Source organism: Myxine glutinosa, chromosome 12 (genome assembly GCF_964187855.1).
Source record: "Myxine glutinosa chromosome 12, kmMyxGlut1.1, whole genome shotgun sequence".
NCBI lineage: Eukaryota > Metazoa > Chordata > Myxini > Myxiniformes > Myxinidae > Myxine > Myxine glutinosa.
The window spans coordinates 40,989,893-41,016,212 of NC_136272.1; the positions used below are offsets into that span (position 1 = coordinate 40,989,893).

Genomic DNA, 26,320 nt, shown 5'->3' on the forward strand with positions numbered 1-26,320 from the left:
ATTCATTTGCCCCAAGTCATCTTCCATCTACCATCTACCTGGAAATCTGCCAACATCACTGCCCTACATAAAAAGGTGCAAAATCTGTCAACATCACTGCCCTACATAAAAAGGTGCAAAATCTGTCAACATCACTGCCCTACATAAAAAGATGCAAAATCTGACTCCCCTTAACAACAGACATATCAGTTTACTTCCAATCATCAGCAAGGTCATGGAATCCATCATTGCAGATCATATGAAATCCTTCCTTTTCTCCAACAACCTCATCTCAATTCACCAACTTGGTTTCAGATCAGGTCACTCTACCTAAGACATGCTGCTTCTATTCACCCAACAATGGATGGAGGCCCTCAATGTCAGACATGAGATCAGGGCCGTCTCTCTAGACATATCTCCTGCTTTTAATACAGTCTGGCATCCTGCCTTACTCGCCAAGCTCTCTGCCGATGGCATCCAAGGTCAACTCCATACATGGCTTAATGACTTCCTCCACTCTCGTAGCCAATGTGTGACACTCAATGGAATCCTTTCATCCCCTCTCCCTGTTAAGGCTGGAGTGCCCCAAGACAGTGAGTGTTCTGGCCCCAGTCCTATTCTTGATCTTCATAAATATTCTCTCTGAGCCTGGAAAAACCCCTTCATTGCTGATGAGTCCACCATGTGCCAAGGCATCACTCATCTTTCAGACAGGCAGGCTGCAGACTCTTTCCTCTCTCCAAACCTTGACAAATCACAAGCTGGTCAAACACTTGGAATACGTCTCACACTGACAAATCTCACACCCTTACGATCCCTCTCTGAAATGCCTATATAGCAAACCCTCCTATCTACTTTCTTAACAATCCTCTTGAGGAAGTTCAGTCATTCAAACTCCTGGGTCTCACTATCAGCCATGATCTTTCTTGGGCAAACCAAATTTCAAAGTTGGCCTCCAAAGCTAGCCACCAACTGGGCATCCTCCATCGTACAAGGTCCTTCCTTGGCACACCTGAACTCCTATCCATCTACAAGGTCTTGATTTGCAGCTTGATGGAGCAATGCTCTCCCCTCTGGGCTGGCTTCCCTGCCTCACATCTTGCTCAGCTTGATGCCATGGAAACCAAGGTCTTCTAGATTATTGGAATCTCCAACAACGAAGCTGCGTCTATGGGTCCATCACTTTACCATCGCAGACATGTCGGCGATCTCTGTCTTTTACCACCTCTTCTCAGTCTTGCACCCTCTGCTCTTTCCGTGCTTTGTCCTCACCCCTCCCCCCCCACTTCCCAATTTTCTGCTGGGCACACACAGTCCACCATCAACCCCCTTCTGGTGAATCTACCTAAATCCAGGATCACTGCTCACCTCCATTCAGTCGTTCCTCTTTTTTCCCCACCTGTGGAACCAACTTCCACATTCTGTTCAATCTCATTTTTCCCTCCAGGTCTACAAGAATAGCAGGTTGGTGGTGTTGGCTTAGTGGTTAGGGTGCCGGCTTGGGATCCGAGGATCCTAGGTTCGAATCCCGGTCGATCGCTGAATTAACACCAGGGGGGTTGACTCAGCCTGTCATCCTTCCGAGGTCGGCAAATTGAGTACCAGCTTACTGGGATGAATGATCCCGGTGTGTACTCTGGTTTAGAATAGGTACACCGTATCCCTGCGCATCGTAAGAGGCGACTAAGGGTTGGCACCAGGAAGGGCATCTGGCCATAAAAACATTGCCTCAAACAGGGAACCATGATTGTCATGGGGCCCGCAAGGCTAACCCCTGCTCTAGTGGGGAAAATGGCCTTAAAACGATCATTCATTCATTCATTCATTCATTCATTCTACAAGACCTCAAATTTTCCCTCCAGGTCTACAAGTCTTCATTATACATAAGCATGTATATATATATATATATATATATATATACATTAATTTCATAGTTTTAAAAATGGAAAATCATATTACATGCCTCGTAACAATGAATATCTCACTTTTTAATCCCCTACCGGTTTCACCGAAGGGGTCTATAGGATTGCTGTCTGTCCGTCTGTCCGTCCGTCCGTCCGTCCGTCCCACCTGTGGTTTTCCAGACTTTCCGCCCTTACCCTTTAACATATTCAACTGAAACTTGGTACATGGCTTTATGATGATAAGTTACAGACAGAGAGACTGTTCTGTTCTGTTCGAGTTATGTCCTTTTTGGACTTAGAAAATATCACAATCTCAAAAGCAATTTATTCCTATACTAGGAAAGATAATCCCTCCTGCATTCCTTTCCTTCTGTGCTTCATCTTTCTATTGCGTTGTGAATCGAATTGATGTTAAATAATAGTACAAATGATGTGTTGGCCTATATAAATTTAGAATCCTGTTTAACTTTGCTTCCTGGGACCTTATATGTTATGAGACAACAAAAATTGTACAATTTTTTTCTGTACACTTCATTTCAACCATTTTGGTCTTGCTGTGACATACAGTAGTGTACTTAGGAAATTATGAGTGAAGCGATACATCAATCATTCTACCCAAATCTTTAAAAAACAAAATTCTAACTCGGCCATCAAAAAATATTTTTCCAATTGAGCTTTTGCATGATATTGTGATTCTGGCCTGATTATTTATTTTCCCCTTCTCTTTGTCATTTTTATATCTCTTTACAACCTGGAGCTGAACAAGTTGTGTCACTGAAGGTTGACAGACTCGAGCACCGTCGGTACAGCAGCCAGTGCAGCGCCGCAGCTGGACACAGACTGGTCGTACGCTGGCACCTGGAGCAAGCTGCACCTCCCCAGCAACTCCAACCATAGTCTCCACTGGGCGACAATAACTTCTGGCCAGCACCTCCTCAAAGGGCAACACTGCCATGCAAGGAAGGACAAACAGAATGATTTGGTAAACTAGAACACACAAACTATGAGCTTAAATACTATTAGCAGGTAAACAGAAATCGATAGGATCCATTCTGCATCGACATCTCACATAACAAAGCAACAAGATAATTAACAAATATTATGAATGTCTCATTCAAGTCTTGTATTAAAATTACAGACAATTGCTGTTAATTTTTTAATTTGCGTGTAAAATGACAACTTACAAGGTGCTAACTCCACTTGTTTTGATGACAAAAATAATCAACTGCATCATTGATACAAGTGCGCTCTAGAAGCTCATTCCGAGAAACTATCTGAAAACAAACGATAAAATAAAATAAAATAAAATACAAAGAAAGGACATCAAATAATTTACGAAGTTTGAGTCTGGTACATACCTGGATACAAATTTAAAACTACAAGGCCATGACATCATCCAGTGGATATAATAATACCTGCATGGAGGCCTTTTCACCGAAAGGGTTACTTTGTTTAGCTTGAGATTTTGGACAGAGGAAATTGTTGGACTTTCCCCTGTCCAAAATCTAGCACGTAATCCTCAGTAATCCATCGCTTCTCTGATGTGTTTAACCAAAAGACAGCTTGTTCCACCTCACAAACATATTGCATACCTATTGGTGTGTCGGAATGAGGATGTAAAATGAAGTCGAATACCCCCAAAAAAGGATATTTTTTAAAACGTTGTTGTTGTTGTTGTTGTTGGTTTACCCTGTGCACGCGAAGCAAAAAGCAGGGTTACGAAATTGGTTTATGTCCATCTGTCTGTCTATCTTATCGGTTTATGTTCAACAGTTTATGATCGAGGAACAACTTATTTAGATTGAATGTTAGGTGAATCGAAACGTGAATAGGAAGACAGGTTTTCCATTGCGCAAATAACTAGAACAGTACTCGGTAGAGAGCATATACCTCTACCTGGCTGAACAGTTTACGTTTTGTAGCGCATTGATTGGCCAGATTTGAATTTGTACCTGAACCAAAATCTAATCAGCTTGTTCATGTTGCCTTCCCAATTCATCCACCAAGTTTCATCGGAATATGTCCCGAACTGTTTGAGATACTGTGCTGAGATATCGTGATATCGTGTTTCGTGATCGTATCGTGATACGATCGTGATATCGTATCGTATCGTGATCGTGATATCGTATCGTGATATCGTGAGATATCGTGTTTCATCCGATCACTCAGTGGTGAAGAATCACTTTTTAAAAATTCTCGTATTCAGATCCGGATCCAGATCTTCGCCAAAATTGAATCAGTTCGTCCTTGTCATGCACCCAACCTATCCACCAAGTTTCGTCCAAATCCAACCACAACTTTTTGAGATATCGTGCTCTATATAGTTTTGGCCCTATCTCTCAATGGTGAAGAATCACTTTAAAAATCCTAGTATCCGGATCCAGATTTTCACCAAAATTTAATCAATTCATCCTAATCACACACTCAACCTATCGATCAAGTTTTATCCAAATCTGTCCACAACTTTTTGAGAGATCCTGCTCAAAGTCAAACAAACAAACGGGGGTGAAAATATAACCTCCGCCCACCTAAAGTGGCGGAGATAATGAGAATGTCACTGGTTATGCTGAGTTTTTGGTTATGCTGTATTGTCTATCCTTTGCAGAAGTCAGTCAGGGCAGCAATTTGACATTTGGCAAGTGCTTCAGCTTTAACAGCACAGTGGCAAGTAATGCTAGCAGATGGGACACCAGTTTAACGTCGTCATTAGGGACGGCCTACACATTGATGCTTCAACCTGCAAAAGAAACACCAGGATGACAGTTTATAGCTGGGTCGGGATTTAAATCCAGGCAAGACACCAGCTAAGATGTGGTTGTGCCATGTCGTGCCGTGTTGATGTCCCACGCCACAGTGGAGGTGAGATTGTAGGGGGATGGTGGACAGGAGGTGTGGGTTGATTGTGGGTATTGTTAGCTTGGGTGAATAACTCGCCTTTTAGTCACCTACTGGTTTCACCAGAGGGGATCATGGGTTTGCTCTCCACCTGTCTGTCTGTCTGTCTGTCTGTCTGTCCATCCATCCATCCATCCGTCTGTCTGTCTGTCTGTCTGTCTGTCTGTCTGTCTGTCTGTCTGTCTGTCTGTTCCACCTGTGGTTTTTCAGACTTTCTACCCTTACTCTTAAACATATTCAACTGAAACTTAGTATATGGCTTTATTATGACAAGTTACAGATGTTCGGGTTTCATTGATTGCGGAGGGGGGAGGGGGTGGTCATGGGTATTGGTATCTAGGGTGATGGTTGATGGAGGATTGTGGAGGGGGGAGTGGTGCTGGGTATTGTGGGGGCGACGGTTGATAGGAGTTGTGGGAGGATGATGGAGGTGGTGGTGTGGGGTTGTCACGGGTATTGTTAGCTCGGGTGACAGTTGATGAGGGATTATGGAGGGGTGATGGAGGGGGGGCGGGGGAGAGGGGTGTGGGGTGGTCATTGGTATTGTGAGCTAGGGTGACGGTGGATGGGGAATTTTTCTGGATGGGCTTAATTTTGAGTGACGGCTGTTTCTTCCGCTTAATCGTGAAGGTGGCAACCGCGCTCAATCGTCGTGGATAACTACAAGATCTATAGCCATCTTTGTCGTTTCATAACAGTTGTCTGTAAAATGTCCCGAACACAAAACCAAACATTTTTGTAGGCCCAATCCACACTCGGGTATTTCGGACAAACTTTGTCTAATTTCTGGCAACCCTCGGATCTCTCGGCTATTGGTATAGCATGAAACCATCTTGGTTTGTGTTACTACAACCACCAAGGACGCATCGACTCAGCATTTCTTTTTTTGTATACTTAGTCGAAGCTCGTTTAAGAACTAACACATAGAACATATAACAAAGGGAGTGGGAGACAAGAGGGGGAGGGAGAGGGAAGCACATCAACAGGAGGGAACAGTGACATCAGGAGATCTGTGGAGGAGAGAGGGCTGGGGTGGATACATGGGATAAATGAGATGGACACTACAGGGGCTTTCAGGAAAGAAAACGGAATTTGATGGAGGTGGATTTGGGGTGGATTAATGTGAGTGGAAAAGATCAATGCTTTGGATGGGGGAAGATATGCGATGGTGGTGAACAGCTGTTTGGAAGACCTGGAGGGAGGAGTGGGATTGAAGAGAGTGTGGGAGTTTGTTCCAGAGGTGGCGGAAGAAAAAAGAGGAATGAAAGAGTGAAGGTGAGCAGAGAGTCTTGATTTTGGCAGTTTCACCAGAAGAAGGTTGCTGGCGGATCTTGTCCGTCCTGCAGGAATATTTGGGGGACAGGGAACAGACAGAGTTGGGGGAGCTAGGCCAGAGAGGAGTCAGTAGAAGACAGAAAGACCACAAACCTGCCTACAGTGAGAGAATGAAAGGCCCTCAGGATCAGATTCATCACGGGAGATTCCAATGATTCTGAAAGCTTTGGTTTCAACAGCATGAAGCTGCGCTAGGTGTGAGACAGGAGTACCAGCCCAGAGGGGAGAGCAGTACTCCATCAAACTGCGGATGAAAGCTTTGTACATGGTAAGCAGCTCAGTAGTGCCAAGGAAGGACTTCGCACGATGGAGGATGCCCAGTCGGCGACTGGCTTTGGAGGCCAGCTTGGAAATGTGGTTTTCCCAGGAAATATCATTGCAGATAGTGAGACCCAAAAGCTTGAGTGAAAGAACTTCTTCGAGAGGATTGTGAGAAAGTAGATGGGAAGGTTATCCAGTCGGTCTTTTCGGAGAGACATCGCAAGAGTGTGAGATTTGTCAGGATTGAAAGACATGTTCCACTTGTTGGACCAGTCTGTGATTTTGTCCAGGTCTGCAGAGAGTGAGGAGGCTACAGACTGCCGTTCTGAGGGATGAGGTATGGAGCGGCAGAAAGTGGAGTCATCAGCAAAGAGATAGAGAGGATTTTCCAGAGAGTCGGAGAGATCATTGATGAAGACCAGAAAAAGCACAGGGCCCAGAACACTGCCTTGGGGAACTCCAGCCTAAACTGGAAGGGGAGATGAGAGAAAACCATTCATGGCCACACGTTGACGACGACCAGAGGAAGTCCGCGAACCATGCGAGGAGATTTCCATGGATAACATAGGAGGAGAGTTTGGTGAGCAGAGCGGGGTGCCATACCGTATCGAAGGCACGTGTTATGTCGAGGGAGACAGCTCTGATTTCCTGTTTGGCATTAAAGACCTCTATCCATTGTTGAGACAGAAGAAGCAGCATGTCCAGAGTAGAATGACCTGGTCTGAATCCAAATTGATGATCCGAGATCAAGCCATCGGAGAAGAGGAAGGATTTGATGTCAGAAGTGATGATTTATTCCATGACTTTGCTGATCATTGCGAGCAGGCTGATTGGTCTGTAGTTGCAAGGATCTGTTTTTGCACCTTTATTGTGTGAAGCGGTAATGTTGGCTGATTTCCAAGCAGATGGCAGATGACCTTGAGCAAAAGAGAGGGTGAAGAGAACATAGAGAGGGTGAGATAGAGCGGCAGAGCAGGATTTTAGGACCCGTGAGCTGATCCCTCTCGTCCAGTTGCAGATTCAGTCGAGGTTTGACAACAACTTCTCCACCTTGTCAGGAGAGAAAGACATAGCGTCCAGGAGCAGCTGGGTTTGACTGGGAAAGGTGGGTAAAGCGAGAGATGGGTTCGCGACACAAGATTTTGAGGCAAACACAGAGTTGAGGCATTCGGCTTTTTCACGTGCAGTGTCAGCTGTGTCGCCTTTTGAGGTAAGGGAGGGGATGGAAGGGGAACAAACACCAGAAACAGATTTGACCAGACGCCACCAGGATTTGGAGGAGGGAGCCAGGTTTGAGAGTTCAGTCTTGAGAGTAGAGAGATATTGTTTCCTGGCTCTCCTGAGGGTAGAAACACATTTGTTCCGAGGTTTGTGAAAGGAACCGAGATTACCTTCAGTTGGATTAGCCTTCCATGAGGTGAAGGCAAGTTGCTTCATGGCGACTGCCTCACCACAAGCTTCAGTGTACCATGGATAGGAGGAAGGGTACGACAACCGAAGACGAGATGGGATAAATCTGTGCATGAGAGAGAGCAGTTTACTTTGGAAGAATTCCCAGGAAGAGTTGATGTCAGAGGCAGTAGAGATGGGAGACCAGTCCAGATGATTGATGGCTGCTTGCAGACCGTGCCAGTCAACCTGAGTGAAATGCCAGACTCGTCGTCGCTGAGGAGGCTCTCTGAGAATGGCCAGAGAGATGTCCACTTTAACAAGGAAATGATCAGAAGAACCGATTGGAGCAGAAGAAGAGCAGCAGACATTTGCAGGGAAGTTTGTCATGGGCAAGTCTAGAAGAGAAGATACTCCATTGACTGAGATCCGGGTCGGGAAATTGACAGATTGTGTCAGTCCCAGTGAGTCGCAAAAGTCCTTTGCTGAGGTGCCATGGCTGGTGTGAGAGGAACCCACACCCAGCTAGCTGGCATGATGACAGTTGAAGTCGCCACATATGAGGAAGAGAGAGTTGGGATGAGTGGATAGAAGATGGTCCACGTTGTCAGACAGGGAGATGTAAATGGAGTCATCACTTTTTGGAGGAAGGTACAGAACACATATGAACAAAAGGTGGGAGCGGAGAGGAAGCCATAGCCAAAGGTACTCCTGGGGGTGGGGTGGAGAGAGGGCAGTGCAAGGACAGTGAGTTCGAGAGTTTTTGATAAAGATAGCATCCCCACCACCAGGACGAGGCACAGCTCTATCATACCGGAGGAGGGAGTAACCAGGAAGATATATTAAGTAATCAGAGATATCTTGAATGAGGAAAGTTTCTGTTAAGCAGATTACGTCTGGTTTGTGAGAAGCAACCTGTGTGGAGAGATCAACCAGGTTTGAGCGAAGGCCCCGGATGTTTGAGGTCCATACCGTTAAGGAAGAGGGAGGGGAGCATCGGGTACAGGACAGGGGAGGGGAGGGGTCGGGTAAGATGAGGGGTGAGAGGGGAGGGAGGGAGAGCTGTTGATAGTGTGTCCGAGATTTCAGAAGGGTTAGGAGAAAGGGAAGGATGAGGAGGACAAAAGCTTTGATGGTGATGGGAAGAGGCACAATGAGGTGATATTTAAAGGGGGTGGGGGGGGGGGCAGAGCAAAGTCGAAGGTTCAAGGAGGTGGAGGTATGTGATGGAAGGGAGAGCTAGTGGGGAGGAGGGAGCTTTGAGGAGGAGGAGGGAGGAAGGAGAATTGGAGAAAAATAGTAAGAGGGGAGATTAGAAGGGGAGGGGTGGGGAGGGAGTTTTGAAGGGGAGGGGTGAGGGGATGTTTTGAAGGGGAGGGGTGAGGGGGGAGTTTTGAAGGGGAGGGGTTGTTTTTTTTGTATACTGAATCGAGGCTCGTGAAAGAGCTGACATTTACTTCACAAACAAATCAACCAGACAAACAAAATATATAAAAAGAGGGAGCGGAAGACAAGAGAATGGGAAGCACACAAACACTTGAGAGCACACAACATTTGAGAGCAGGGAGATGTGTGGGAGGGAGAGGGCTCGGGGGGAGGAGGTGTGGGAAGGGGTGGGGGGGTGGGGGGTGGGAGAAGTATAAAACACAAGGACACCAAGGACTTCCAGGTCAGAGGTTGGTATTTCAAAAAGTGGAATTGGGGTGAAATTATCGGGGATAGAAAAGATCAAGGTTTTGGATGGGGGAAGATAAGAGATGGTGGTGAACAGCTGTTTTAAAGACCTGGATGGTGGAGTGGGATTGAAGAGAGTGAGGGAGTTTGTTCCAGAGCCGGGAGAAAAGGGGAATGAAGGAGCGAAGGTGAGCAGAGAGTCTTGATTTAGGCAGTTTAACCATAAGAGGGTTGCAGGCAGATCTTGTGCGACCTGTAGGAATATTTGCGGGACAGAGCCCAGAGAGAGCTGGGGGGGCAAGGCCTGAGAGGAGTCGGTAGAAGACGGAAAGACCACCAACCTGCCTGCGGTGAGTGAGTGAAAGGCCCTTGGAGTTAGCTTCATCGTGGGAGATTCCAATGATTCTGAATGCTTTGCTTTCAACAGCGTGAAGACGAGCTAGGTGTGAGGCAGGAGCACCAGCCCAGAGGGGAGAGCAGTATTCCATTGAGCTGCGGATGAAAGCCTTGTACGTGGTGAGGAGCTCAGGTGTGCCAAGGAAGGACTTCGCACGACGGAGGATGCCCAGTCGGCGACTGGCTTTGGAGGCCAGATTTGAAATGTGGTTTTCCCAGGAAAGATCATGGCAGATAGTGAGACCCAAAAGTTTGAGTGACAGAACTTCTTGGAGAGGATTATTCAGAAAGTAGATGGGAGGGTTGTCCAGTCGGTCATTTCGGAGAGACATTGTAAGAGTGTGAGATTTGTCAGGATTGAAAGACATGTTCCACTTGTTTGCCCAGTCTGTGATTTTGTCCAGGTCTGCAGAGAGTGAGGAGGCTGCAGACTGTCGATCTGAGGGATGAAGAATGGAGCGACAGAGAGTAGAGTCATCAGCAAAGAGATAGAGAGGATTTTCAAGAGAGTCAGGGAGATCATTGATGAAGACCAGAAAAAGCACAGGGCCCAGAACACTGCCTTGGGGAACTCCAGCCTGAACAGGAAGAGGAGATGAGAGAAACCCATTCAGCGCCACACGTTGACTACGACTAGAGAGGAAGTCCGCCAGCCATGCGTGGAGATTTCCATGGATACCAACAGAGGAGAGTTTGGTGAGCAGGGCGGGGTACCAGACCGTATCGAAGGCACGTGATATGTCAAGGGAGACAGCTCGAATTTCCTGTTTGGCATTGAGGACCTCCATCCATTGCTGAGAAAGCAGAAGCAGCATGTCCAGAGTAGAGTGACCAGGTCTGAAACCAAATTGATGATCAGAGATCAAGCCATTGCAGAAGAGGAAAGATTTCATATCTGAAGCAATGATGGATTCCATGACTTTACTGATAATTGAGAGAAGGCTGATTGGTCTGTAGTTGCTAGGATCTGTTTTTGCACCTTTTTTGTGCAAAGCGGTGATGTTGGCAGATTTCCAAGCAGATGGCAGATGACCTTGAGCAAAAGACAGTGTGAAGAGAACAGAGAGAGGGAGTGAAAGAGCGGAAGAACAAGATTTTAGGACCCGTGGGCTGATGCCGTCAGGTCCAGTTGCAGAATCAGAGTCGAGGGTTGACAGAAACTTTTCCACCTTGTCAGGAGGAAAGGACACAGAGTCCAGGAGCAGCTGGATACGACTGGGTACAGTGGGTACAGAGAGGGATGGGTTTGGGACACAAGATTTAGAGGCAAACACAGAGTTGAGGCATTCAGCTTTTTCACGCGCGGAGTCAGCCGTGTGGCCGTTTGAGGTGAGGGAGGGGATGGAGGGGGAACAAACACCAGAAACAGATTTGACCAGACGCCACCAGGATTTGGAAGAGGGAGACAGATAAGAGAGTTCTGTCCTGAGAACGGATAGATATTGTTTCCTGGCTCTCCTGAGGGTGGACACACACTTGTTTCGGGCTTTGTGAAAGGAAATGAGATTTCCTTCCGTTGGATTTGCTTTCCAGGAGACGAAAGCAAGTTGTTTCTGGGCAATAGCCTCACCACAAGATTCCGTGTACCATGGACGGGAGGAAGGGTATGACAACTGAAGACGAGATGGGATAAATCTGTGCATGAGAGAGAGCAGTTTACTTTGGAAGAATTCCCAGGATGAGTTGATGTCAGAGGCGGTAGAGATGGGAGACCAGTCCAGATGATTGATGGCTGCTTGAAGACCATGCCAGTTGGCCTGAGTGAAATGCCAGACTCGTCGACGCTGAGGAGGCTCTCTGAGAATGGTCAGAGAGATGTCCACTTTAACAAGCACATGATCAGATGAGCCGATTGGAGCAGAAGAAGAGCAGCAGACATTTTCAGGGAAGTTAGTCATAACCAAGTCCAGAAGAGAAGATGCTCCATTGATTGTGATCCGGGTCGGGAAATTGACAGATTGTGTCAGTCCCAGTGAGTCACAGAAGTCCTTTGCTGAAGAGCCATGGCTGGTGAGAGAGGTACCCACACCCAGCCAACTGGCATGGTGACAATTGAAATCACCACATATGAGGAAGAGAGAGTTGGGATGGGTAGATAGAAGTTGGTCCATGCTATCAGACAGCGAGATGTAGATGGAGTCATCACTGTTTGGTGGACGGTACAACACACATATGAACAAAAGGTGGGAGCGAAGGGGAAGCCGTAGACAAAGGTATTCCTGGGGGTGAGGTGGAGAGAGGGCAGTGCAAGGAGAGTGAGGAAGAGAGTTTTTTATAAAGATAGCAACCCCCCCTCCAGGACGAGGCTCAGGTCTATCCTACCGGAGGAGGGAGTAACCTGGGAGAGATACCAAGGAATCAGAGACATGATGAAGGAGGAAAGTTTCTGTTAAGCAGATCACGTCTGGTTTGTCAGAAGCAACCTGTATGGAGAGATCAGTCAAGTTTGAGCGAAGGCCCCGGATGTTTGAGGTCCATACTGTTAAAGAAGAGGAAGGGGGAGCATCGGATACAGAACAGGGGGGGGGGGGAGCGGTACGGTATGATGTGGAAGAGGAGGAAGAGGTAGGGAGAGCTGTTGAAGGTGCGTCAGAGATTTCAGAACAGCTTGGAGAAAGGGAAGTATGGGGCGGACAAAAGGTTTGATGGTGATTGGGTGAGGCGCAGTGAGGTGTTGTTTGAGGAGGGGGAAGAGTGAGGCAGAAGGTTGAGGGAGCTGAAGGTGAGAGTTGGAAGGGGGAAGAAGAGGGGAGGACGCTTTGAGGTGGAGGGGTGAGAGGGGAGTCTAGGAGGGGAGGAGTGAGGGAGGGTCTCAGAGGGGAGGGGTGTGGGGGGAGTTTAGGAGGGAAGGGGCAAGGGGGGAGATCTGAAAGGGATGGGTGATGGGGAAGATTTGGAGGGGAGGGGCAAGGGGGAAGATTTGAAAGGGATGGGTGATGGGGAAGATTTGGAGGGGAGGGGTGAGATTGGATTTTGAAAAATGTACGATTAATGGGAAACGAACATTTCTTGCAAAATGAGATTCTTGCGACCTTCGAGTCAAAAATACGTTTGAGGATGCTGAAGGATGGGTGGAGTTCTGGAGAGTTTAGGGAATGAATGAAAGATGCACTGTAAGAGATGGAATTTTTTTTTGGAATGAATAGATTTGGTGAGCAAGTCGAAAGCATCCTTTTATAGAAGAAGAAGAAAAAGGTGTTATAGAATATGACAGAATACCATTCTTCAGGGGACAGATGGAACATTTTTTAACGACGTGAACAAAGAACGAACGAACAAATAAGAACGAAACGGATAAGAACAGAGAAGGGAATATATATGTTTTTTTTGTTTGTTTTTTTTGTTTTTGAGTTGGGATGAAAACAAAGACAGAGACTGAACGTGGAACGTGAAAAATAGAGACCGAAAGGAATTGCGAGCGCCGAAAGGAAACCGACGATTCTGTACACGGGTATGAAAAACCAACACCAAGAATACTATTAGAGACACACCAATAGTTACATACACACCGAAAGAAAGATAAAGTTTCGACCTGTGGTAAAGCCGGTATTACGACAAAAACACAATTGTGAACAGTTACTTATTAACTTCGAAAGCGTGCGCGCATGCACAGCTTTGAAGAGACGTGACGTCACGTGACTTCCCGAGACGTGAAGAGACTTTGAAGAGATTTAAAACGTTAGACAAGTGGTCGATGTTCGGGGAAGTTAGGGGGAGAAGAGAAAATCTAAGAAATAAGCAATACAGCGAAGGAAAGAACTTAAATTCACAGAACACCTATGGGGGTAGGGAAGCCGAGATAGACGAGGGTGAGGAGGAGTTTTGAAGGGGAGGGATGAGGAGGGAGTTTTGAAGGGGAGGGGTGAGGGGAAGTTTTGAAGGGGAGGGGTGAGGGTGTAGTTTTGAAGGGGAGGGGTGAGTGGGAGGATTTCAGGAGGGGATGGGCGAGGTGGGAGTTTCGGAGGGGAGGGGTGAGGGGGGAGTTTAGGAGGGGAGGGGTGAGGGGGGAGAATTGAAAGGGAGGAATGAGGAGGGAGTTTTGGAGGGGAGGGGAGAGGAGGGGGGAGTTTAGGAGGAGAGGGGTGAGTGGGGAGTTTAGGAGGGGAGGGGTGAGGGGGGAGTTTAGGTGGGGAGGGGTGAGGGGGGGGAGAATTGAAAGGGAGGGGTGAGGGGGAGTTTTGGAGGAGGAGGGGTGAGGGGGAGTTTAGAAAGGAGATGATTCATGAAAAACCAACATTTATTACAAACTGGGTTTGTTGTGATTTTCCAGTCAGAGATCCGTTTTAAAACGATAGAGGAGGGGTGGAATGAAGGTGAGTTTAGAGAATGTAGAAAGGATGACGAAGAGATTGAAAAAAAATTTTTATGAAATGAATTGATGAGGAAATTTAAAAAAGCCTTTTAAATTGGAAGAAAAACAGCGTGTTGTAATACAGTCACGTGAAAAAGTAAGTACACCCCATGTAAAGTTTTGACTTTTTCAACATATTTCAAAATACAGCTATTTGATCTTCATTTCAACAATATTGATAGATGAAGGTGATATAATATAACAAATATCATGAAACATTTACATTTTGTAGTCCATTGTATAATTTAAATAAACATAAATGCAAATTTCACATGTGGAAAAAGAAAGTACACCCCTACATTTATCACTACTTCAAATACCTAAAATTAGAATCAGTTGCACCAGCTCAGGTGCAAATGATTAGAACATCGTTGGAGAGGATCTTGGAGGAACCTGTCTTATTTAAACCTCAGACATTTCGTTTGGTTTGCTCTTTGTTGTTGAAGTGTGTGGCGTCACCATGCCGAGATCAAAAGAGCTCTCTGAGGCCTTCAGAAAGAAGGTTATAGATGCCTACGAGTCTGGGAAGGGATTTAAAAAGATCTCCAAACAATTTGAAATCAATCATTCGACTGTCCGGAAAATCATCTACAAGTGGAGAAGATTTCAAACAACTGCCAACTTGTTCAGGCCAGGCCGCCCCAGCAAGTTCAGCCCGAGAGCAGACCGGAAGATGCTGAAAGAAGTCTCTAAGAACCCCAGAATGTCATCACGGGACCTACAGGTAAATCTTGCCACTGTTGATGTCAAAGTGCACGAGTCTACTATTAGAAAGAGGCTGCACAAATTGGATCTACATGGGAGGTATGCCAGGAGGAAACCCTTGCTGTCCAGAAAGAACACCAGGGCAAGACTAAAGTTTGCCAATGAACACCGAGGCAAAGACCAGCACTTCTGGAACAATGTGCTCTGGACAGATGAGTCAAAGGTAGAGCTATTTGACCACAGTACCAGAAGACATATTTGGCGAAAACCAAAGACAGCATTTGAACACAAGAACCTGATACCAACTGTAAAGCATGGTGGTGGAAATATTATGGTTTGGGGCAGCTTTGCTGCATCAGGGCCTGGGCAGCTCACTATCATAGAATCCACTATGAATTATTCATTGTACCAGAGGGTGCTTGAGGATAATGTGAGGCCATCTGTCGGAAAGTTGAAGCTCAACCAAAGGTGGACCTTGCAACATGACAATGACCCTAAATATACCAGTAAATCCACCAAGGAATGGCTGAAAAAAAAGAAAAGCCAGTGTCCATATGTTTTATACCTCTCCCACCCCCACCCTTCCCATGCCTCCCCCCCAAAGCCCTCTCCCTCCCACAGTTCTCTCGATGTCTCCATGTCTCTCGGTCCCTGCTCTCAAATGTTGTGTTTGTGTCCTTCCCCCTCTCTCCCCATCTTGTCTACCGCTCCCGATGTTATTTGTTTTATGTGTCTGTTTGTCTTTCTGTGTGATTAATGTTCGCTCTTTCACGAGCCTCGATCTTGTATACAAAAAAAAAAAAAAAAAAATGGATGGTTCTGGAATGGCCAAGTAAAAGCCCGGATCTAAATCCCATCGAGATGTTGTGGGGGGATTTGAAACGAGCTGTGCATGCAAGAAACCCCTCAAACATCACACAACTGAAAGAATTGAAAGTGGGCAAAAATTTCTCACAGTCGATGTCAGAGACTGTTAGACATTTATTTAAAAATGCCTACTTGAGGTTGTTTCTGCCAAAGGGGGCAATACCACCTATTGGAGCCAAGGGTGTACTTACTTTTTCCACATGCGAAATTTGCATTTATGTTTATTTAAATTATACAATAGACTACAAAATGTAAATGTTTCATGATATTTGTTATATCATATCACCTTTATCTGTCAATATTGTTGAAATGAAGATCAAATAGCTGTATGTTGAAATATGTTGAAAAAGTCAAAACTTTACATGGGGTGTATTTACTTTTTCACGTGACTGTATAACACTACATAAAACACTGCAGGGGAAAGTTTCACGATTTTTGTTTAAATATGTTTAAAAACAATCTGGGAAAAAGTCCCTGAAGTGAGGGCCTGGATCAGAGAAAGGAGAAAGGGTTAAATGAGATGGAGGAAACTAGAATTGGAAAGGCGAGTTTCGGCTGGAGATGGAAGGAAGTGGTGGTAGAAAAGGAGATGAAGGGGGCGGGGCAAGACAACAAGCACATGTGGGGGCCCGCAAGGATAGAAGGAAATAATAAATAATAAAATAATAATAAAAATTGCATTTTAAAAGTTAGACAAAGGGTAGATGTTCGGGGACGTTAGGGGGAGAAGAGAAAATCTAAGAAATAAGCAATACAGCAAAGGAAAGAACTTAAATTCACAAAACACCGACGGGGGGGAGGGAAGCCCCAAGTTACCAGGCCACGCACACGGTGCGAACAGAAAACGATTAATTATACACATGTTTGCACGAATTGCAAACAAACACTAACGAGAAACACACAGTAACACATGCACAATAAAATAACGAGTGGAAATTTGACAAATACACAAATGGGAAAATACTTAAACTTTGATGCCGTGCAGAGGTCAAAGTCGCTGCCTTGCTTGAGGGACCGGAAGCGGAGGTGAGAAGAATTTAAAAAGTGAGAAGAATTTTAAAAATCAGAATTAAAACTTTGATTAAGGGCTCTTCAAACATTGAAGCATTTCTTATGACTGCCTCCAACCACCCTAAGCCTGGTGTTGGCTTAACGGTTAGGGTGGAGGGTTTGGGATCCTTGGGTCCTGAGTTTGAATCCCGGTCAGCTGTAAAATTAACACCAGGTGGAGTTGACTCAGCCTGTCATCCTTCCAAGGTCAGCAAAATGAGTACCAACTCACTGTGTCCTCTCTCAAGGAGGTTGGGGCAGGATTTGCACTCCGGCCGCCGCAAAACACCTCATTCCATAATACACACAGTGGTATGTGTCAGGATGGTGCTGAGGTCACTTTGATAGTGTTGACTAACTGACCAACATATAAAATAAACCACATGGTGTCTCAATGCAATCTCTTCACTTCCATGGTGACAGACAGCTTCGAGACTTGGAGTACTTCAAAATAATTTCATACTTACAATATTTGCTAACTGGTATCTCCACCCAGGTTATACTATCCTCTTCAACTAAACTATTGTTATGTCTGGGGGGTAGAGGAATATCTAGAGCCAGATAGATCTGTATAGGTATGTATCCGACTGTCGTGATAGAGATCTACCTGTAATAAGTTCTATGTTAGCCCGGGTTGCCGGTATAAGCTGTATTGATGCCCCCACTACGAGGGAGCAGGGCGTGCTAAATAGTACTGTAGGGATTATGGATAAGATTCCTTTGTTCGTCGTTTCCCCCTGTCGCCAAACCTTTGTCCCTTATGGCAACGCATACTCATATAAACACTTAGATAGGCCCTTTAGTGCAACAGTAATTAAATTCCCTTCCCTTACAATGACCTTGGAAGAAGACAGGCAGGAAGCCAGATCGGGGCACCGCCGGATGGCCGCCGCCAGCCGCACCACCAGCTGGCCTAGCAACATCGCGTGAGACGAGCTGTAACCACGCCACAGGGAACGTGTGATTGGTTGGCGCGGAAGGCGCGAGCCTTGAACCAATCAGCGCGGAAGTCGCGAGACAGTTCAGGAGACGGCGGGAAGCTACGAGGCTCTGGTTGGTGGCGCGCCAAAACTGAAGTCACATGCCAAGTGACAAAAGGACTCGCTGGCAGGATTCTGGAAGCTTCGCTCTGGGGGATTGAGTCATGCTGACGGTTCGCGCGTGTATTGCGTCGTGCTGAGGCTTCGCTCTTGGTATTGAGTTGTGCTGGTCCTTCGCTTGTCATTTTTCATCCTTGGCTCTTCGTCTTGAGAGGTCCTGGTGGTCGTTGGTTCGCCATCGTCATGGTGCTTGGAGCGGTGCTCGGTGCTTTTGGTGCTGTGAGCGAACGGACCCCGTGGGCTGTCGACGAGGAGCCTGGAGTGGGGCGGGTCGCTGGGGCCTGGAGGAGCGCGTTTGGCGAAGCGGACGTAGGGCCTCCTCGCGCCAGAGCTTGGAGCCGCGTTGGACGGTGGACAAGGCTGCAGACAGTTAAGACGCACCACATTTCACACGTACACGACAGACAGTTATTTTTGCAATTCATTCCCTTGTTTCGTATTTGGAAGTCGGTGTGCGGGATCCCATTTTAGGACATTTTATTACCGGCGCGTATTTCCCTGTCCCGCTATCTCTTGTAAAATAAATCCTTGCATTATTTTCCCTTTCCATTCAACATCTTGTGTTCGTTGAGTTAATTCCCCTACAGGATCGGAGCTGCGGTTGGATCGCTATCGGTAAGCGCTTCCGCCTCTTCTTCTTCACTTCTTCTTCCCGTGTTTTATAGCCGAATCCGAGTTGGTCATCGCCTCAATTAAATCCGTTTGGTCATTCGCGAGCCCTGGTATTAACCGGAGGGTATTCGCACGACAGTATCAAACAAGCCCAATTACACCGCTGTTAGACTTTCGGTCTTGTTTCTTTAGCATTTATGCAAAGAATGGTATTCCCGTCAGCGTAGCGATGGATCTTATATGCTAGTGTCTCTTAAATGAGAAATTAGCTTGTTCTCAGCTGCACATGATCACAGTAGCATTAGTTACCTGAAAACTGCACATCTGCCATTTTTGTACTGCAGAGTCAAATAAAATAAACGTAGCTGTTGTTTAGCATTTATGATCAATTTAAGAAACAGAATTATTTATTTTTACATAACATGTATTATGTTTACTTTTTGGGTGGTCAAAAATTTAATAAAACGAGATGTAATCTCAAACCTCAAATTTTATTACAGTCTCATGTTGACAGTTTACACTAATTTGTGGTGATTCGATCATTTAGATTTTAGAACGTGCTGCAGCAATATAAAGTGTATAAAAGCACAGGCTGTCATAGTGTCATATGCTTCCCAGTTGTACTCTGAATGCGGTAATTACTCCCAGGACTGAAACCCCCATGAGAAGAGTGTGGAAATAAAAGTCATGGCTGGTGAATATCATTTGGATGAAAAAAGACAAGGGTCCACGTTTTATCAAGAGATGTAAGCAAGACAATGAAATGGGTAAGTATAAATGGAGTTTGGAATAACTAGTAGTTCAGGTAGAAAACTAAAACTCTCCAAAAGGGATGTTAAGTACTACAGTGTGAATTTTTTTACATGATTGATGAAGGCCAAGTACAGAGTTTGCCTTGGCTTGCTTTAATTTAAGTACAGATGTGAATATTGCCTCAAGAAAACAAAGACATACAGTTGTTTCAACGGTGGTGCTGAAAAATGACAGCAGAGATGCTACCAAATTAAAACTAGAGCAAAGTCGATGGCGTGCCATCGAAAATCCCCATGCTGCCCACCTAAAGCAAATTTGACCCAATATCAAATCTTGAGTGAAACTTATTCTTCCGTTTTTGACCCCTGTGATCCCAAGTTCACAGCCCCTGGGAATGAACTGGGGGTTAAATCAAAAAAATCATTACATATTTCATGTTGATTGCATATACAAAGTTTCATTTAAAATGTTTTAAAACGTATCCGTAATTGCATTTTTCGGTACTTGAGCTTTTGACCCAGCCCCAGGGTGGTGAGGGGGGGGGGGGGGGGGGGGAGGTCAAAACTGACACTGCTCTTACACCTTCGTGCCATGTGTTGATCATAACCACCAAGTTTAGTGAATCTCTGCCCAAATGTTTAGGAGATAGTGTGACGGACGGACAGACAGATTGACAGACAGAACAGATTACACTGTGCTCCCACTGCGCTCCCCCTACACCACCCCCTCCCACCCTCCCTCCCCCCCCCCCCCCCGCCGTTTTTTTTTTTTTTTTTTAAACATGGCGATAATTAATCATTGGACTACAAACAGTGGTTGGATAAAAGTTGGAAAAGGCACCTCACAAATTAATCCATAATAAAATTGTTCAGCAGTAATCAACAGCAGTTTATTTGACGGGCAAAGGAAGAACAGTATCATAATCCCTGTATTGAATGCACAATTTTTTAATGAAAGTTTTAGCAAGTGAAGATGTGACAAAACATGGAGATAGTTATACTTCTTCGCTGTACTATATCTATCTTTCTCATGTACCATGGCAAAATAGAGATATTGTTGTGTGAAGTTGTAAAAGATGGTCAAGACGTTGTGATTAGTGATGTTCGAGTTACCAGCATTAGGAACAGTCATAGACTACATAATAATTGTGTTCCCGTGTCAGATAGAGGTGAAGAGATCAATGTGCAGTGGAAAGTGGAAGAGGTGGAAATGATTAGCATGGCTGGAATACAAGACTAACATGACTAACATGAATACAAGACTAATTGGATGGACATCATGAATTTAGCTATCCAAAATCCTGATAAATGAAATATTTGGGGTTGGGTGGGGATTCCTTACAAATGTTATGCAAAAGCACACCTGCAATCGATCAAATTATAAATGCAGCACATGTAATATAGTTAGGCCTAAGTGGTCAGGCATTCAGCAATTTTACCTGTATAACAAACAGACAGGACAGGTGTGCTTACCATGCTGGTGGCTGGTAGAAGGGGGTGCTTGGTGAATAGAGACCTGCAAGTACAAAGAAATGTGAAGTTTACAGGGAAATCTTCCCTCACTGTAGCTGTTTTGTTTTTATTTCACTTTGGTGTAATTAACGTGAAACATTTACAGCCCAGATACACAAAAGAACACTCCTTTTCTATCTTTCAAGGTTTTTAAAAATGCACCTTGTTTTTGTTCACCAATTATAAAGCCCCTTCCCCCTAGCCTTCCCCTCCACCCCCACATTCACTTTTGCATTGTTGCATTTAATTTCCCATTGTCTTGTCCAGCCGAGTTTAGCTTGAGAAGGTTTTGCTTTTCTTTTCTTTCTTCTCCGTCTTCTTCTTCTTCTTCTTTTAACAGGATCTAGGGCTCAAAGTGGAGCTGCTAACACACAAATCTCACACACATGGATCAACAGACGAATACGCGAGACAGAACAAAGGACTGTTTGAAGAGACAAACACAACCATTGAGCTTGGGAGAAGCCGTCGCTTCCCGGGGCACTCTGGGTACCAGCGACGCCACAACAATGCCACCACCTTTCTCACCGCACCAAGGCAAAATTTCTGCAGGAGGAATTTCATCCTCCCCATGGGTGCCAGCATATGGGAATTGTCCGTCCTCTTATCCTTTTGAATGCTTAGTGTCAAGCAGGAAAGCAACACGTACCATATTTTAAGTCTTTGGTATGATATAAATATTTAAGTATCATATTTGCATTGAAAGCCTGATGTTGGCTTAGCAGTTTGGGTGCCGGCTTGGGATCCTAGGATCCTGGGTTCGAATCCCGGTCGATCGCTGAATTAACGCCAGGGGAGTTGACTCAGCCTGTCATCCTTCCGAGGTCGGCAAATTGAGTACCAGCTTGTTGGGATGAATGATCCCGGTGTGTACCCGGATTCAGACTAGGTACACCGTATCCTTGCGCATCGTAAGAGCGTGACCAAGGGTTGGCGTCAGGAAGGGCATCCGGCCATAAAAACATTGCCTCAAACAGGGAACCATGATTGTCATGGTCATGGAGCCCGCAAGGCTAACCCCCCGCTCTAGCGGGGAAAATGGCCTTAAAACGATCATTCATTTTCATTATGACTCGGTCAGGTTTTGAACCACCGACCTCCCAGACTCGGAGTGAACACCCCAACCATCATACCACAGAGTCTGGGATATTTATTTCCTCGAAATTGAGGTGTTTTCTCATTATGCAGCTTTCGAGGCACTTATACGGAAGCATGGCCTGGTCTGCATGCCTCAGAATGAGGTTAATGTGGAGGATTTTGTAATTACTTTTTGTAATATTGTTGGAATAGATCAAATGTGCACTACCAGGCGAATGAATAAACATGTTATAGTCGTTGTTTATGAGGAAAAGCCATTCTATGAAATTCTCACTACCGCTTTGTCCATCGATAAACAATACATTGATTTGGCCTCAACTTTATACGAGTACATTGGCGCATTCCTCTTTTTGTAAAATTTAAAAAATCAAGATCGATTTTATCTGAATTATACTGCAGTTTCATAAATTCATAAATCGCAATGATACTTCTCTGTGCTGCTGGAATGAGCATGTAAAATATATTCCATTCCATTGTTTTTTATTGTCCATGTGAAACATGGAATTTTTTAATCCAATGACAATGCAATTCAAAAAGGGTGCATCACATCATTTTTGCATTAAATATTAGCCTTTCCTTTATGCATTAGCAATATAATGTCTTTTTGACGATAGGCTTAAAGTTTGCTTCCTCCAAATGTTGAAAAGGTTCAAAATGTCTAAGTTTCAAATCGACAATCATGATTATCAGAGCTGTTAAAATGTTTTGTCAGTGGTGAGATTTGTTCGTAAAAAAAAAAAAACGTTCCCATCTTCAGGCCACATCCTTTCTTCACAAAAAGTCATGTATCCCAATGTTAATATCAGTACATTTCCTTCCGCCTCTACTGTTATGGAATTCACTTCACTGTTGTTTGAAATGATGCTAACTTAACGCCAGCTTGTAATGTTTCCGACAGTTGCGTTTCAAATTTTGGGGATGGTTTACATGTGAATCCTCATTTTAAGAAGACGGAAATTCCTAAAAAAGGTAGTTTTGATATGCAAGAACCATTTCGTAATTGACAACTTTACCTACAACTGATTTGAAACACACTAATACCCAATGGTGCCTGATAGGATGGCCTAGAGATATGCACTATGGTGCATCAAATGTCCTGTTTTTGAAAAATATTCTCATATTGATCGAGTCATACTTTGTTACGCTGGCCCCATATATAATTTCTGTTAAATATTTCAGATTTTCGATTTTGTTTAGACCCCCCCCCTGCCTCCCCCCTCCACCAGCATTGGGTAAAAATCAGGTACCCCCACTAAAGGGCACCATCTGCCATACAACATCTGCTACACCTCAGCTGACACCTGCCCGTATGCTGGACAGTCCGGACTCTCAAGGCCAGAACGCCAATGGCAATGCAACAGGTCTGGGCAGTGCTATCAATAACGAGGTTGCACAGATAACAGGAATACGCTTCCCTACCTGCCGCCAAGTCCTGCGCTGTCTTGCACTGGATTTCCTAGTGCTCCCCCCCCCCCCCCCCCCCCAAATGAGCGTCTGTGCAGCTCTTCCTGCGTCAGGTCGCCAACTAAAATATAAAAAAAAGAAGGCCAGCATACCCCGTGTCTGACCACCAGGCGTGCATCTTGCTCATTCAGCTTCTGCACACCAACTGTAAGATGAGGGAGATTCCGCCAATGAGTAGATCAGGCCCGGCCATGCTCGCAAAGCTGCAGGCCATGGAACAATGACTGGGATGCGACCTTCCGGTTGTGACCGGCCAATGTTGAGCAGCAGGTCACAAACCTGGGGGATCGTCTGTTCCTTCAATCAATGAAGATTGACCACATAGCATCTTTCAGCACCTACGACAAGGTCATGTCGCAGAAGATGCACCATCGTCAGGTTCGTGAGCAGGCCGAGGAAGAACAGCGCAAGCAGAATCTGCAGAAGATTGGTGTTACTAATTCCATAATTTTGTTGGCAGACAACAGTGAGGCGGCAGCCAGCAGCAATGACGAAAGTGATGCGACTGACACTCAGACGACCACTGTGACTTCCACTCAGAGCCAGCACACAGGCACCCCGGCGTTCATCCCCCGTGATACGATATGTCGTCCGAAGTTGGTTTCCTTTGCCAATCGACTCAAGCTGACACCGACACAACAGGAAGGCCATAATTGATGAAGCCGGGGACAATCCTGCCAATGTGTCAACTTGCCATGTTTTGAAGAGGAAATAATAAAAATGTTGAAAAAATTATTTTTGTTTGGTTAATTGGTTACCCAATTACCCAATTTTCAAAAAAAATGAACTAAATTTGATTTTACAATTTTGATCGCATTTTGGAATCAGTGACCCTGGATGTAATTGAACCCTGAATTACTGTAAGAAACCGTTCTTACTTTTATATAAATCGAAAAAAACAAAAAAAAAACACATTTGGCCAAAGCAACCCATTAGCGGGGGTACCCGATTTTTACCCGATCCTGGTGGGGGGGTCTAAACAAAATCGAAAATCCAAAATATTTTACAGAAATGCTATATAGGGTGAGTGTAACAAAGCAAAAGTATGACTACATCAATATAAGAATATTTTTCAAAAACACCGTTGTCCCGCTACCTGCTGTTGGATGCACCCTAATACGCACACTCACCTCTAAGCTAACTATCTCGGCCCAACTATAAACTGTCATCCCAGTGTTTCACATGTAAGGTGATTCATCAATGTGTGTGCCTCGGATGATGGACGTTAAATGATCGATCCCTCGGATGGACGTTAAATTGGATGTCCCATCTGCCAGCATTAGGTGGTGGATGTTAAAGATGCCGGTACCATTGACAAATTCCAAATTCCTGCCATAACTGCTGCTGGGAAAGCAATTGCAAACCACCCAGCATAAAAATTGCAAAGAAACTGCTTCGTCAGCACAGACGTAACAGAATACAGTACATCAGTATCAGAAGAACAAATGAGCCATTTTCAGGTGAAACTATAGATCCTTTGCCTTCTGCAAAGACCATTTTGCTCGTTAGTTCAGAAGGTTGTAAACTTCATCTTCAGAAAATCTTGATAAAGTATCCTCGATTCCTTCTCAGGTGAGTGACAATGGTTTGTATACAGACTCAAATGAGGGGATGTAAAACATTAAGAGTGCATTTCCAGTGACCCCTCTTGTCATCTAATGGCCCTGGCATAGCTCATCATCCATCTAATACCATCCCGGCCATGATGCATGGTGGTGGCAGCATCATTTTATGGGGATGCTTTTCAGCGGCAGGGACTGGAAGACTTGTAAGGATAGAGGGAACAATGAATGGAGCCAAGTACAGGAAAATCCTTGAGGAGAACCTCCTTCAGAGTGAAAAAGACCTGACTGTGGCAAAGATTTAAGTTCCACCAAGACAATGACCCCAAGCATACAGCCAAAGCAACACTGGAATGGCTTCAGTGAAAAAAAGGTGAAAGTCCTTGAGTGGCCCAGCCAAAGCCCAGACTTGAATCGCATTGAGAATCTGTGGAAAGACTTGAAGATTACTGTTCACCAATGCTTCCCATGCAACTTGACAGAGCTTTAGCAAATCTGCAAGCAAGAATGGAAGAAACTCCCCAAATCCAGATGTGCAAAGCTGATACAGACATGCCCAAGAAGACTTGAAGGTATAATTGCTGCCAAGGGCAGGGGGTGAATACTTGTGTAAATCAGACGGTTGAAATATATACTATATATATATATATATATATATATATATATATATATATATATATATATATATATATATATATATATATATATTGTTACAGACGTGGCTTGGATGTTATTTACCGAGCGGTTTTATGGTATGACCACGTCTGCACAAGTTACCCGATTGTGCCCGAACGTTGACTAGTCGCGCGATGCTGGCTCAATAAGAAAAAGAAGACACCCGGCTGGATTACAATAACACAATACGACACCAATGTTTCAATTCTCAAGACCTCCGGAGGAGATTATATTCGTACGGAAAGGTCAGATTACAGGGGCTAGAGGTATAATCACAGAAAGACAGGCACTTAGACACACTCTTATATTAACCCCGGACAGACGACAGACAAACGGGACAACGGCTGACTCACACGGGGGTTTGATGGCTAGGAAAGGCAGGATCGATGGCTCCAGGTCCTCCTGGGCTCGGGGCAGGGTACAGTACGGTCCGGTCCGGTCCAAAGATGCGGGGAGGTCTCGTCGCGCTGGGGGTGGCGGTGGCTTCTCTCTCCAAGCTGAGGCGCATCTGACGTCACATCCGGCGCGGGGCCGCGTATATCCGGCGGGGAGTGACACGCCCTCGGCTCGTTAGCTCCGCCCCAGATGGAATCGGCACGTTGCTTCTCATTGGGTGCGTGGGGGGGTTACTGGCTCCGCCCCTGACGAGGAGCTGACAGCCAGCCCCTTCGGGGTAACGCCGTGGAGCGCATGGTCATGGCGGGTAACCGAGCCGGTGTGAGGACGCACACTCCCCGCC

General features: G+C 45.4%; 1 protein-coding gene across 4 annotated transcripts in view; it reads right to left on the reverse strand.

Annotated features, from left to right (window-relative positions):
* Nucleotides 1-26,320, reverse strand: part of LOC137437933 (vascular endothelial growth factor A) — a 58,292-nt gene that overhangs the window by 17,979 nt on the left and 13,993 nt on the right. For all 4 annotated transcript variants that reach the window (XM_068132690.2, XM_068132691.2, XM_068132692.2 and 1 more), the window contains exons 3-4: nt 20,744-20,786; nt 2,635-2,831 (exon numbers count right to left, since the gene is read on the reverse strand). In XM_068132690.2, coding sequence (XP_067988791.1) covers nt 2,635-2,831; nt 20,744-20,786 — 240 coding nt within the window. The remainder of the gene's footprint in view (nt 1-2,634; nt 2,832-20,743; nt 20,787-26,320) is intronic.